The sequence below is a fragment of the Galeopterus variegatus genome, unplaced genomic scaffold (assembly GCF_000696425.1).
Source record: "Galeopterus variegatus unplaced genomic scaffold, G_variegatus-3.0.2 Scaffold699, whole genome shotgun sequence".
Taxonomy (NCBI): Eukaryota; Metazoa; Chordata; class Mammalia; order Dermoptera; family Cynocephalidae; genus Galeopterus; species Galeopterus variegatus.
This window is the reverse complement of record NW_007726810.1, coordinates 54,867-66,254: the sequence shown is the minus strand read 5'-3', so window position 1 is coordinate 66,254 and position 11,388 is coordinate 54,867. Positions and strand designations below refer to the sequence as shown.

At 46.3% G+C, this 11,388-nt stretch overlaps 1 protein-coding gene across 1 annotated transcript; it reads right to left on the bottom strand.

Moving 5' to 3' along the window:
- Nucleotides 1-1,083: 1,083 nt before the first annotated feature.
- GPR6 (G protein-coupled receptor 6) lies at nucleotides 1,084-3,582 on the bottom strand. Its single transcript, XM_008571525.1, has 2 exons — nucleotides 3,372-3,582; nucleotides 1,084-2,711 (listed from the first exon to the last, which is right to left on the bottom strand). Exon 2 carries the CDS (start codon nucleotides 2,690-2,692, stop codon nucleotides 1,601-1,603), a length of 1,092 nt encoding a protein of 363 aa, XP_008569747.1. The 5' UTR covers nucleotides 2,693-2,711; nucleotides 3,372-3,582; the 3' UTR covers nucleotides 1,084-1,600.
- Between the last annotated feature and the right edge of the window lie 7,806 nt (nucleotides 3,583-11,388).

Sequence of the window (11,388 nt, the reverse complement as noted above, 5' to 3'; positions counted from 1 at the left end):
TGTTATGGTGACTAAATGAGCTAATACTCATAAAGTGGTTAGAGCAGTGTCTGGCATATAGTAAGTGCTATAGAAGCATTGTAAACTAATGAATAACTGCCCATATCAGCTCTCCATTTAGGAGTCTATAACTAACTTTTTCAATTCACCACCCTTCCTGTATCAGTCAAGGTTCTCCCCCTATTTGCTTGTAGGCCATCTCCCCCACCAGAATGTAACATTATGATCACAGAGACTTTTTGCCTATTTTGCTCACTTTTATATTCCCAGCCCTGGAATTGTGTCTAGCATGAAGTAGGCACTCAATAAATATTTTTGTGGAATGCATAAACACATTTGCTTATGTGTATTTTCCTGTTTCTTCACGGGGGCTCAAAGAAGCCCACATTTATTCTCTTATTTATCCTCACATCATCCTGTAAGAAGGGGAGGAGGGTGATCATGACTCACACCCATCAGTGGAACAGGAATATTCCTAATGCCCTGTTTTGAAGATGAGTGTGCCTCAAGAGGGGATGCTGGATATACCTTTATTTACCTCTTAAAGGTACGAGGTTTATACTCGGAATCCTTGGAAGAATTTGTTCATTTTATAAGACTGTGCATTTTGCTACAAGACCTGGCCAGCAACGATGTTCTAAGTCAATATGAATTTTCAACATTTAAAATTCTTGCCATACTGGAAGAACTACAATTGAAAGCTGTGTTTTCATGATTCACAGGTGTACATGGGGTGATACAAAGGAATGGTTTCAGACATGCTCTGAAACTTGTTTTCCAAACCAAGTAACCAAAGGGAGTAGATTAACTTGCGTTAAGAACACTGAAAACCCATTAACGTCCTGCGACTACTGTTACATGAGTATCTTACTCCTTTCCTGCTGCCCCCCTCCTATCACAATGATCTAGGTTAGGTATTTCAGTGAAAATTTATGAACAATGTGCAAATGCATATGATTTTTTACATAAAGATTTTCTCAAGAGGGAGTTGATACATAGTAAACATTTAAGTAAACACTCAAAATCCAAATCTCAATTAGTAAATCTATACAGTCACATGCCCCCAAATTACATTTTTATAATATTTTTATAATGTGTTTATTTGTGTACAAAATATGTTGTAATTTGTTGATGCATCTGCAGCAAAATATTCTATCACATACAACAAAAATACTCCTTTTATTCCCTTTCCCCTGCCCTTGAAAATGGCAACACTGTTTTGGCACTTCAGCAGCTAAAAATAAAGTGCTGTAATTAAGCAGTATTGGAATGTCTTCACTTGACTAATGTGATGTACAAGTTGAGTATACAACCACATGTTTTTGTTAGTTTTTCACAGAACAGGAAGCTCCACATCCTGAACACCTCCAGAAGATACAAATATTTGTATATATATGTACACATGTATACACTGTATATGTAAAGTGCCAACAAGCCTCTTTGTTCTTGTAAGTTTGTTAAATGTACGTTCATTCCCTCTTTCTTTCCAAAGTCAGATTCCAGCATTTGTGATCTCACAGTTCATCAGCAGGAGTCAAGAAGCTCACCAAAGGCTGGCTTGTTGGGGTGTGGTGTTGGTGAGAGGACACGGAGGAGCCCTTCAGACTTCACTGGGTGACCTGGAGCGGAAGGGCACTTTGGACTGGAAACAGCCACAGAACAGGAGCCACAGGGCACGCTGGATCTCCTGGTTGTGGAAGGCATAGATGATGGGATTGATCATGGAGTTGTAGGTGGCAGGCAGCAGGGTGGCGTAGGTATAGATGGCTGGGTCCTCGTGGCTGCCCACCACGCAATAGATGGCGAAGGGCAGCCAGCTGGCGCCGAAAGTGCCCAACACCACAGCCAGCGTACCCACGCCCTTTCTGGTGGTGGCGAGGTGGGGCGGCGCCAAGCAGTGCTGCTGCAGCGCTATCTGGTGCGCGTGGCGCCAGACCACCTGGCAGATGCGCACGTACAGGTGCAGCATGATGCCGAAGACCGCGAAGAAGGTGGCAGAGAGCAGTGCCACATGGCTGCGCGTCAGTGGGCGCACCACGCTGCAGGCGGTGCGCTCGGCCAGGCAGTTCCAGCCGAGCACTGGCAGCAGCCCGAGGCCTAGGGACACGGTCCAGGTGGCTGCGAGCAGGAGGTGCACGCCCAACAGGGTCCGGCGCGAGTAATAGGTGAGCGCGTTGTACAGGGACAGGTAGCGGTCCACAGTGATGGCCAAAAGGCTGCTGACCGAGGCGGCGAAGGAGGACACGAGGAAGCCCACAGTGAGCAGGCTCACAGTCTCCGAGGGTACCAAGTACTGGAACACGAAGTGCAGGATGAGGCCACAGCCCGCCAGCAGGTCGGCGGTGGCCAGGCTGCCCACCAGCACGAACATGGGCGTGCGCAGCGCCGGGGTGGAAGCGATGAGCGCCACCACCAGCGCATTTTCACCTGCGATCACCGTCCCGGACACGCACAGCAGCACGTCCCATGGATTCACCGTCGACAGCAGCAGTCCTGGCGGCCCCGCCGGCAGCTGCGACGACAGCTCCAGCGACCCATTAGCCCCACTGCCCCCTCCCAGAGCCGCCGCCGCTGCGGGGGACCCCCATTCGCCTGTGTCCGGCGTCCCTGCTGCTGTGGCCGCCGCTGCCGCTCCCTCGGCCGCCACTGCCACCACCTGGGACTCGTTGAGCGAGGCGGCGCTCGCGTTCATCGCGGTCGGTTGCTGTACCCTGCACAGACGGGGAGAGCAGGCGTCAGGTGTGTCATTCAGTCTGCTTGCGAACTTGGCTCAGGCTCAAGTGCCCCGCTCGAATCGCCCCGCTCCGATTGCCCATCGCACTCCGGGATCCCCGCCCCCACCCCAATAAGTACCTGTTGAATGAATGAGTGAAACGCACCAGGTGCCCGCAGGGACTTCTGAGTTTTTGCCCAGATACACACACGGATAACATGCAGTCACATGCACGCAGATCAGTGCATAAATGCGCCCGTATTCGCACACCACCCAAATACGCCGAGCTAGGAGTAGCAGCCCGGAGAGTCCGCCCGGGCTGTGGCGAGCGCACTCGGGGCCGCCCCCGAGTACAGTAGCGGAGTCGCTGTCCGCGGTGCTGAAGGCAAAGTTTCTGTGATCGCGGAGCCCAAGACGGCCGTGGAGCCCAAGACCCCTGGGAAGGGGGTGTGGGAGGAGAGGAATTAGGGTGTGTGTGTGTGTGTGGGTGTGTGTGTGTGTGTGTCTGTGTGTGTGTGTGTGTGTGTCTGTGTGTGTCTGTGTCTGTGGGGGGCTGGAGTCAAGGTTCCATCTCTCCCGCCTCGGGAAAGACCCTCTCCCTGGCTATCCGCCACCCCTTCCCCGCTCCAGAGTTCCTCCGGGGAGCCCGGCCGCTCACCTGTGGAGTCAGGTCTTCAGGAAGTCGCTGGTCATGGACGCCGTGGCGGGGCGCAGGGCTGCGCTCCCCGCGCGGACGGAGCAGCTGCCTACAGGAGGCGGCCGGCCCGGCAAAGAGGCAAGTGCTGGGCGCCTGTCGCCGTGCCGGTGCTGCAGCAAGTGAGAGACACCGTGGCAGTAAAGGCTGCTGCGAGCGGCGCGCGCCAGAGATTGACAGCCAGGGCGCGGTGACGTCAGGCTCCAGGCTCCAGACTCCAGGCTCCCGGGGGCAAGCCGGGCACTCACTTTCCTCAAGGGCCCCATCCTAACCCCCGGCCCCCGGACTTCTCGGAGGGCTAAAGGAGGGAGAGGCCAGAGCGGCCACCCCCAGCCCACAATCTCCAGGAATGGGATGTGGGAGAGAGAAGGAGAGGAACAAAGGGGTGAAGACCTGAGGCCAGTTGAAGAGGGTGAGCTGGGCGGGCAGGGGTGAGGGATGAGAGGCACCAACCGGGCAGCAAAGCCCAGTGTCAAAGGTCACCGAGCAGTCGGGTCAAAGAAGCAGCCTTGCAGAGGGGGAGGCTGGGACAGGGGTCAGACGGGAGAGTAGCTACGTTAGAAACAAAAGTGCTGCTTGACCGACAGGGATGAGCTGGGGAAAGAAACACACCTTTTAAAAAGGGTGTTAGTGGTAGAGCCAGGGGAGCAGAGGACAAGGAATAAAAAGAGGACACGTGGGACATTTGAGGAAAACGTTCTCTTCGTTTGGAGGTTACTTGTGCAATTCCCCTCTCTCCTACTAGTTTTACTGAACTCTACATAGCAGGTTTCTCCACGATCTTTTCTGCCCAATGTTTCCTGATTTCAGGAGCTGATAGCACCCTTGGAACCTGCTCTTCGATTAAAGACCAGGTCTGCGTCTTGTTAGAAACGCAGAAAACAGCAAAATGTGATTTAACTTTCCTGGCAACAGACTTTGCCCTGTCAATTAGTACCCTACAAAACAAACTACGGGGTGAAAATAGTGATAACTCAGCTGCAGCAGACTTCAGAAGGCAGCAGTTTTATTTTCAGCACAGATAAATCATGCTTTTGGCTTAAAGGTGTTTCGTTTTGTCAGTAAAATACAAGAATTAGCCTTTTTTCTCTTTCTCCTTCTTCCTCCTCTTCCTCCCTCCTCCTCTTCTTCCTTTTTTTCATTAACCAGAATCTCCAATAGCTGTACTTGGGCAAAAGCTAAAATAGTTGATGCCATCTAAGGCTTGAAAATAAATGACTGCACATTGGCATAATGGCACTGTGCTGAGGCCACAGCCATGGTTTCCAGAACCACAAGGTCTGCACAAAGTGAAAATAGACAACATTTGTTATTGCGGCTTCTCCCATTTCTCCCTGTACACTCTCTTCTCCTTCCTGGCTTCACTTTGTGTCTAGTTTTCCTCTAGACCCAGGGATAGAGAGAGAGAGAGAGAGAGAGAGAGAGAGAGAGAGAGAGAGAGAGAGAGAGAGAGGATACTCAGACTGCCCATAGGCTGGGGGACGGGTTTACCCTAGGCTGTTCCCTTTAAGTGTGACCCCCAAGCAGAGACTACTCCTGACTCAACGCAGTTGAACTTGACTGGAGGAAAAAGGGGATAGGACAGATAAATTCTTTGCTGCAATAGTGATGTTGGACCATAGAATGAGTTTTCACACAATTTCTCCATTTGGGAGTTTAAGAAATTCACACACCACCATTTTTTATGAACATAAAACTTGGCTGAAGTGCTAAGTTTCTGAAAAGAGCCATTTTGTGTCATCGAAGAGCCAAGAACATTATTTCAGAGCTGTCAAGTGAATTGTCAAACCACTGTAATAGCATGTTAACTGCAAATTTTCCAAATTATCACAGAAAAACCCGAGGGGAGGAGAATCCTCCTTAATTTCTAAATATGTTCCATTTTTTACATGCCACAATGCAGCAAAAAGCATGGGGTTAAAATTGATCCCACCACATAATCTCTGTTTGAACATCCTCAGACTTTCACCATTGCCAAAAATGGACTTCTCAGTGGCCTCCAGAGGAAGACAACACATGTAGAATTATGCACATCACAATGCTGGTTGAAGGTTTGCACACTGTCTTTGGGTCATGCCAGTCTGCGGTTACCTTTTTCAGATGCTAGACTAGGTCCTGAGGGCAGACAGAACACATTCTTTCAAAGTCTTCCTTATCTCCCTCCCGCTCCTCCATGCTCCCCCATTTCTTGGGAGTTAGAAGAAGAGAAAGAAAAAAAGGGCATGTGGTACATTGGTTATGGATGGATATTAGATGTACTTCATTGCCTGCCCTGCTCATAGCTTCTACACAAGTGCTTGCCCTTCCTGTGGTCTTCTAGAACGTTCAGGCTGTGAACAACATGACATTTTCTACCCTCAGCCTAGTTCATGGGAGGAGATTGACACCTGACCTAAGGCTAGGTTGGATCTGCCATCCTTTGCTGGACTAGTGACCAAATTCCTCTCTCTCAAAAATTGGAACTAAGAGACATCGTACTAATGGGCAGTCAGTGCTGGACTCTGGTCCTAAAAGATGGTGATAAATTAGGGTAAGAGTACTTGTGTTGGGCCTTGTATGAAATAAACAATCAGAGGAATCCAGCTTCAATAGAAGAATGAAGCAGATGTGCATAGAGGACCAGAAATGAAGAAGATCGAATGACTGAGAGATGGAGGGAGTGACCTCAGTCCCTGAGTGTCTGGTTCCTGGCTCTGGGAGTCCAAATCCCTGTATGCTTTGAACTTACCCTTTGTGCCTCTACCACAAACCTTTCTAATCTTGAGCTACATTTAGTGGACTTCTATTCTGTGAATCCTTGATATGTGACTAAAACACACAACTAAAAGTGTTATTTATCCACCAGCTTTGTCTTTTCCTGGTTATGTTTTGGGGTCTGCAAAGTTTGTTTTCTGACTGGTAGTCACAGGCTAAACTCATTATTGCCATCCCTGTGGCAAACCCATCATATCTTTTGGTGACTTGGTTCTTTATATTCCAGCACTATCCAAGCATGAACATGAGGAAACTTTCCTTGCTTAAGGTGATGCCCAGGAATCACAACACTATCTCCAGCTTCCTTTGGTATCTCTTTCCCACTCAGCCTAAGCCAGCAATTCTCAACCCTGGCTCCACAATAGAATTATCTAGAAAGCTTTCTAAAACTACCCACCTCTGGATACCTCACTGAGAGACTCTGATTCATTTGGGCCAGAGTGAAGCCAAGGCATCATATTTTCTGAAGATCCTAAAGAAAAGCCAGGCTTGAGAACACTCATCTAAGCAATTATAAATCTCCCTGTCAGTTTAGTGTACAGTGAAACTCCCAAAACAGTGGATTGCAGTTTGGAATAGCTGCAACAACAGAATTTTAGCAACAGTGCAGCTTCAAGTTATTCAGTGTAATTTCAGGTTTAACACACTAACAACACCTCCTCTGCAAACCTTTAATTTTCCACTCACACAGAGCCTCCTCTCTGTTCCAAGAAGAAGGCTGACACTTGGTTCTCTCTTGGTGCTCATGAACTCAATGGCGTCTGCTGGGGAGCACTAAACTCTGGCTCTGGACCAGGCTGCCCTGGACCCCCTGTTATGTTGTAGATCTCAAGATAACTTTGCATCCACCTCTGTTCTCTCTTCTGATCTCATAGCCACTTCCCAGGTGTGCCCTCTCCTGGCCCAGATCTTTGCAAATCAATTCTGTTTTATAGAATCAGAGCTGCAGTCAGCCAAGCTGTCTAGATCCTTATAAAACTAAGTTGGAAAGACCCATACTAGCAATTATGGTCTTCCTCTCTCTCTTCTTTGCACACTCACACACACACTCCCTCTTTTTAGTTCTTAGAGACAAGCAGTACAGTTTTCTACTGGGAAGTATAAGTCTACCTGGTGTCAGGTACTTGTGCTGACAGCTCAGGAAGAGAGCAAGTGCTTGGCACAATGCATAAAGCTATTTATTAAGAAAGATTGTTGATGAAAGAGGCAGAAATTACAAAGGGCCACTGAATATACCACCTTGTCTGTCCAGATTCAGGATATTGGATGGAGTGTAATCATTTGGGGACACATGCTGAGGTAGATGGATCCTATTCAAAATCTCCTTTTTTTCTGCTTCCATCTGTCCCCAGGATTTCTTCTCATTCTCATGCATCCGTGGTATGTCGTAATGGCCAAGGTACCTACTCCCTCAGTGTGTCTAAACACATCAGTGATGTTCCTACTTCATGCTAGGTGAATAGTCTCCACTCCAAAGGGCTGTTATCCTGAAAGGTCAGCATCACCTAATGTTCCCACCAAATGTAAATAAGGAGCAGACCACCATTATTACCACTACATGTCCACAGGATGCAGAGCAACGTGCAGGACCATTGAGATTTTTGGTTTAATTCAGTTGGTGAGCAGCATTTTTATTTTTATTTTTTTGCATGAGAAACAAATCAGGAAAAATAATAGCATTTAAGGGCATATGCGATTTTTTTTCATAAAGAGTAAAAATAACTTTATTAAGTTTCATGGAGAAATGTATAATCTTACAATTTAGATTGTTGAATGTACTGAATATGAGAACACTAATGAGAAAGGTGGCTCCATTGGTATATATGAACACTAACACAGGGGCAGTCTTCTAATCTGCCATGCCCTACACTTGCAAGGTGCTTTGAAGCTCACTCAGTGGGTTCATACCCATTATTTCATTTTATTCTTTGAAGCAATTACCTGGAGTTTGGGCTTATGATCTTTGCAAATGGGGCAACTGAGGTTCAGAGAGGTAAAGTGAGTTGTCCAAGGGTACACAGGACATCAGCAGGAGACATAATCCTAGGTTGGGCTCATTTCATTCAGGGCCATATTTACTAAGGGCTGCTTGTGTACCAGGGCTATGGGAGGTCCTGGGGATGTCGGCAGAAAGAACAGGATGCTCCTTTCTCTTCCTCTTCCCTGTTTTGGCCCACATGCCTCCTGGTTGCAAGTTTGCCTTTCTTTTTCTTTCTGTCTGGGCCACAAGGGCAGCTGGGACCTAATGAGCTGTATGAGGAGGGACAGCCCTATCATCATCATCTCTGGCCTTCAGGCCACTGAATTCTCAGGGGAGGTGACACTCAAGCTGAATCTTACAGGATAAGTAACAGTCATCTAGGTAAGAAAGATATCAAGTGTTTCAGTCAGAGGGAGCTACATACACAAAGGCGTGAAGCCAAGATAGCCTGGCACAGGTCACTGGGACTGCAGGTAGTTAATTCTGTCTGGCATGGAAGACAAAAGGGCAGGAGCAAAGATACCCCAGTTAGGTAGGGACAACACATGAAGGGCCTCCTCTGCCAGGGCAGTAGTTGTATTTTATTTTGACAGTAATGGAGAGTCAATGACAGACTTTCTTAAGCAGGAGTAGTTGATATAATTAGACTTGGGTTCCTCTAACAACTTATGAAACCCCACAAACCACTGTATGGAGAATGGATTAGAGAAAGACAAGAGTGAAGTCAGGCATACCTGTTAGGAAGCTGTTACAATTATATATATATATACACACACACATATATATTCTTCATATATATATGAAGGATTGTCAGGGCTTAATTATCAGGTTAGTTATGGTGGGGAATGGAGTAGCTGATGCATTCTTCAGATATGTTGGACATTGTATTAGTTAAAGCAAATCTAGTTGCTGTGAAGGATAGTTCTTAAAACCTTGGTGGCATAAAGTACTAGGAGATTGTTTTTTACTCACATAAAATTCACAACGGCCTGTTCTGACGGGCAGGCAGCCTTTCAGATGGTCAGCCCAGTGACCCGGCTTCTTTTGTCTTGTAGTCCTGCCCTCCTCTGCCATCTCAGAGTTTTTAGCATTACCGTGTCAGCATCTTGCCATCCTGGTGGTTGGGGAATGAGCTTGGAGAGTTCCACTCGGAGTGTCTTATGGGACATGTCTGGAAGTGGGAGATTGACAGATATAGATAAAGGGAGAGAAGTGTCAAGGATGACTTCCAGTTTTCAGGTGTGATTAGGAATGAGGCTGGGGAGGGGCAAAATGGTTAATGCAATTATAGACATATTGAGCCATGAAGATTCTTTGCTTAGCCAAACTTTAGTCAGCTTTCAGAATCTTCTAGGCCCATCTATGCACTTCCCTGTAAAATCCAGTTTTAGCAAAGAACTCTGCTAATCCAGTTTAGCAAGAACTCCCCATCCTCAATATCTGATCATTCTCATTGTCTAATCAGGTTCCTCATCCTCCACTATCCCCCAGGTGATGCCTGATGGCCTATCTTCCTATTAGGTTGGTTTAGCCAGAATCCCCCTTACCCTAATGTTTCCTCTTAGTAATTTTCTATCCACGGTCACCCACACTGCTCCCTGGCTATAAATTCCCATTTGCCCATTCTGTACCTAGAGTTGAGTCCAATCTCTCTCTCCCTCTGAAAGACCCCATTGCAGTGGTCCTGATAACCATGGTGATGGTCCTGAATAAAGTCTTCTTAGCTGTGCATTTAACAAGTAGCATTGAATAAATTTTTCTTTAACATGAGGTTGAGGAATGACAGCCAGGTCTCCAGCAGGATGTTGAATACAGGGGTTATTCTGAAGCTCAGCAAGGTATCATGTAATAATAATATAGTAATAATAATAGCTGCCATTCATTGAATGTGTGCCATTTACTAGGTACCCTATGGAGTGGGTTATTATTATCTCCATTTATAGAAGAGAAAATTGAGGCTTAAGAGGTACAGTAACTTTGCCACATGGCTAGAAAGTAAGAAAGTCAGAAGCTGAACCCCAAAGGAGTTCATAAACCTAAGGGAAAAGTACCAGTGACAGTCCCTTGGGGAATACAGTCTATAGGATGAATGGAGAAAGAGGTAGCCACAGAGGAAGGTGAGGAAAGGAGTCAGAAAGGCAGGACATACCATGGAAACCTGGCTTCAGTCAAAGAGGAGAGAGTAGAGTGTGGCCATCAAAGAAAGAGTTAGTTTCAGCAGAGGGAGAGTCAGATTATACCCAGAGAGGTCAAATGACATAAATTCAAGGAATAAAGTGTTCACTGAATTTGGCAACTAGGATGCTACTGGTGACTTTGCTGAAAGCACAGCAAAGTGGAAGCCAAACCAAAGTGAGCCAGGTGTAAATGAGGGGTGAGAAAGGCGGGTGCAAATATCTCTAACAAGAAGCTTGGCTCCAAGAGGAAGAGAGCACTAGGGCAGTCACAGGACAGAGGTGTAGATTCAAGGGAGAGCTTTTCCTTAAAAGTAGAAGAGAAAAGAAGGGGAAAGAGAGGCTGAGATTGATTTCAGGGAGAGTAGCTATTCGAGGGGGTGAGATTTTGGGGAACAAAGACAGGTGGGGAGATTAACCTGAGAAAGGGAGTGGGGGCAGGAAAGGTGACAAATGCAGATGGGGCCACACATGAATTTTAAGTGGGGAGCCAGGAAATCAAGAGATTGCCTTCTAATTCTTGTGCACTTTGGGGAGGAGGACATCAGATAGTGAGATGGTCAATGGCAGGGTCTTTAATTATCATTTTGACGGCTGCACAATATTACATTGAGGACATGGGACTACATTTAATTCACCATTCCCCTGCTGTTAGATATTTACATTGTTTATATGTTTGCTATTATAGACAACCCTACAAAGATCACTTTCATGTACATAATTAATTTTATTTTGTATGATTATCTTGACTTGAAAATTGTCAGCCAAAGGGCAGAAACATTTTCATAGCTCTTGAAATGCACTGCCAAACTGCTTTTCAAAATGCTATAAAAATTTACAATGCCAATAGCACTCTGTAAGCATACCAGTTTCTCTGAAGCTTTTATAGCACTAGGTTTTATTATTCTAAAGTATTCTTTCAATCCAGTGGGTACGAATTGCATCTCATTAACAATTTAAATTATATTTATTTGATTATCAATAACATTGAGCATTTTTTTTCTAAGACAATTTGAATTTCCTCTTTTTTAAATGATCTATTCTTTACCTCTGTTAGAACCTAATGTTGTTT

Coding starts and splice junctions, on each gene's coding strand:
- GPR6 (XM_008571525.1), bottom strand. CDS start 2,692: ATGAACGCGAGCGCCGCCTCGCTCAACGAGTCCCAGGTGGTGGCAGTG.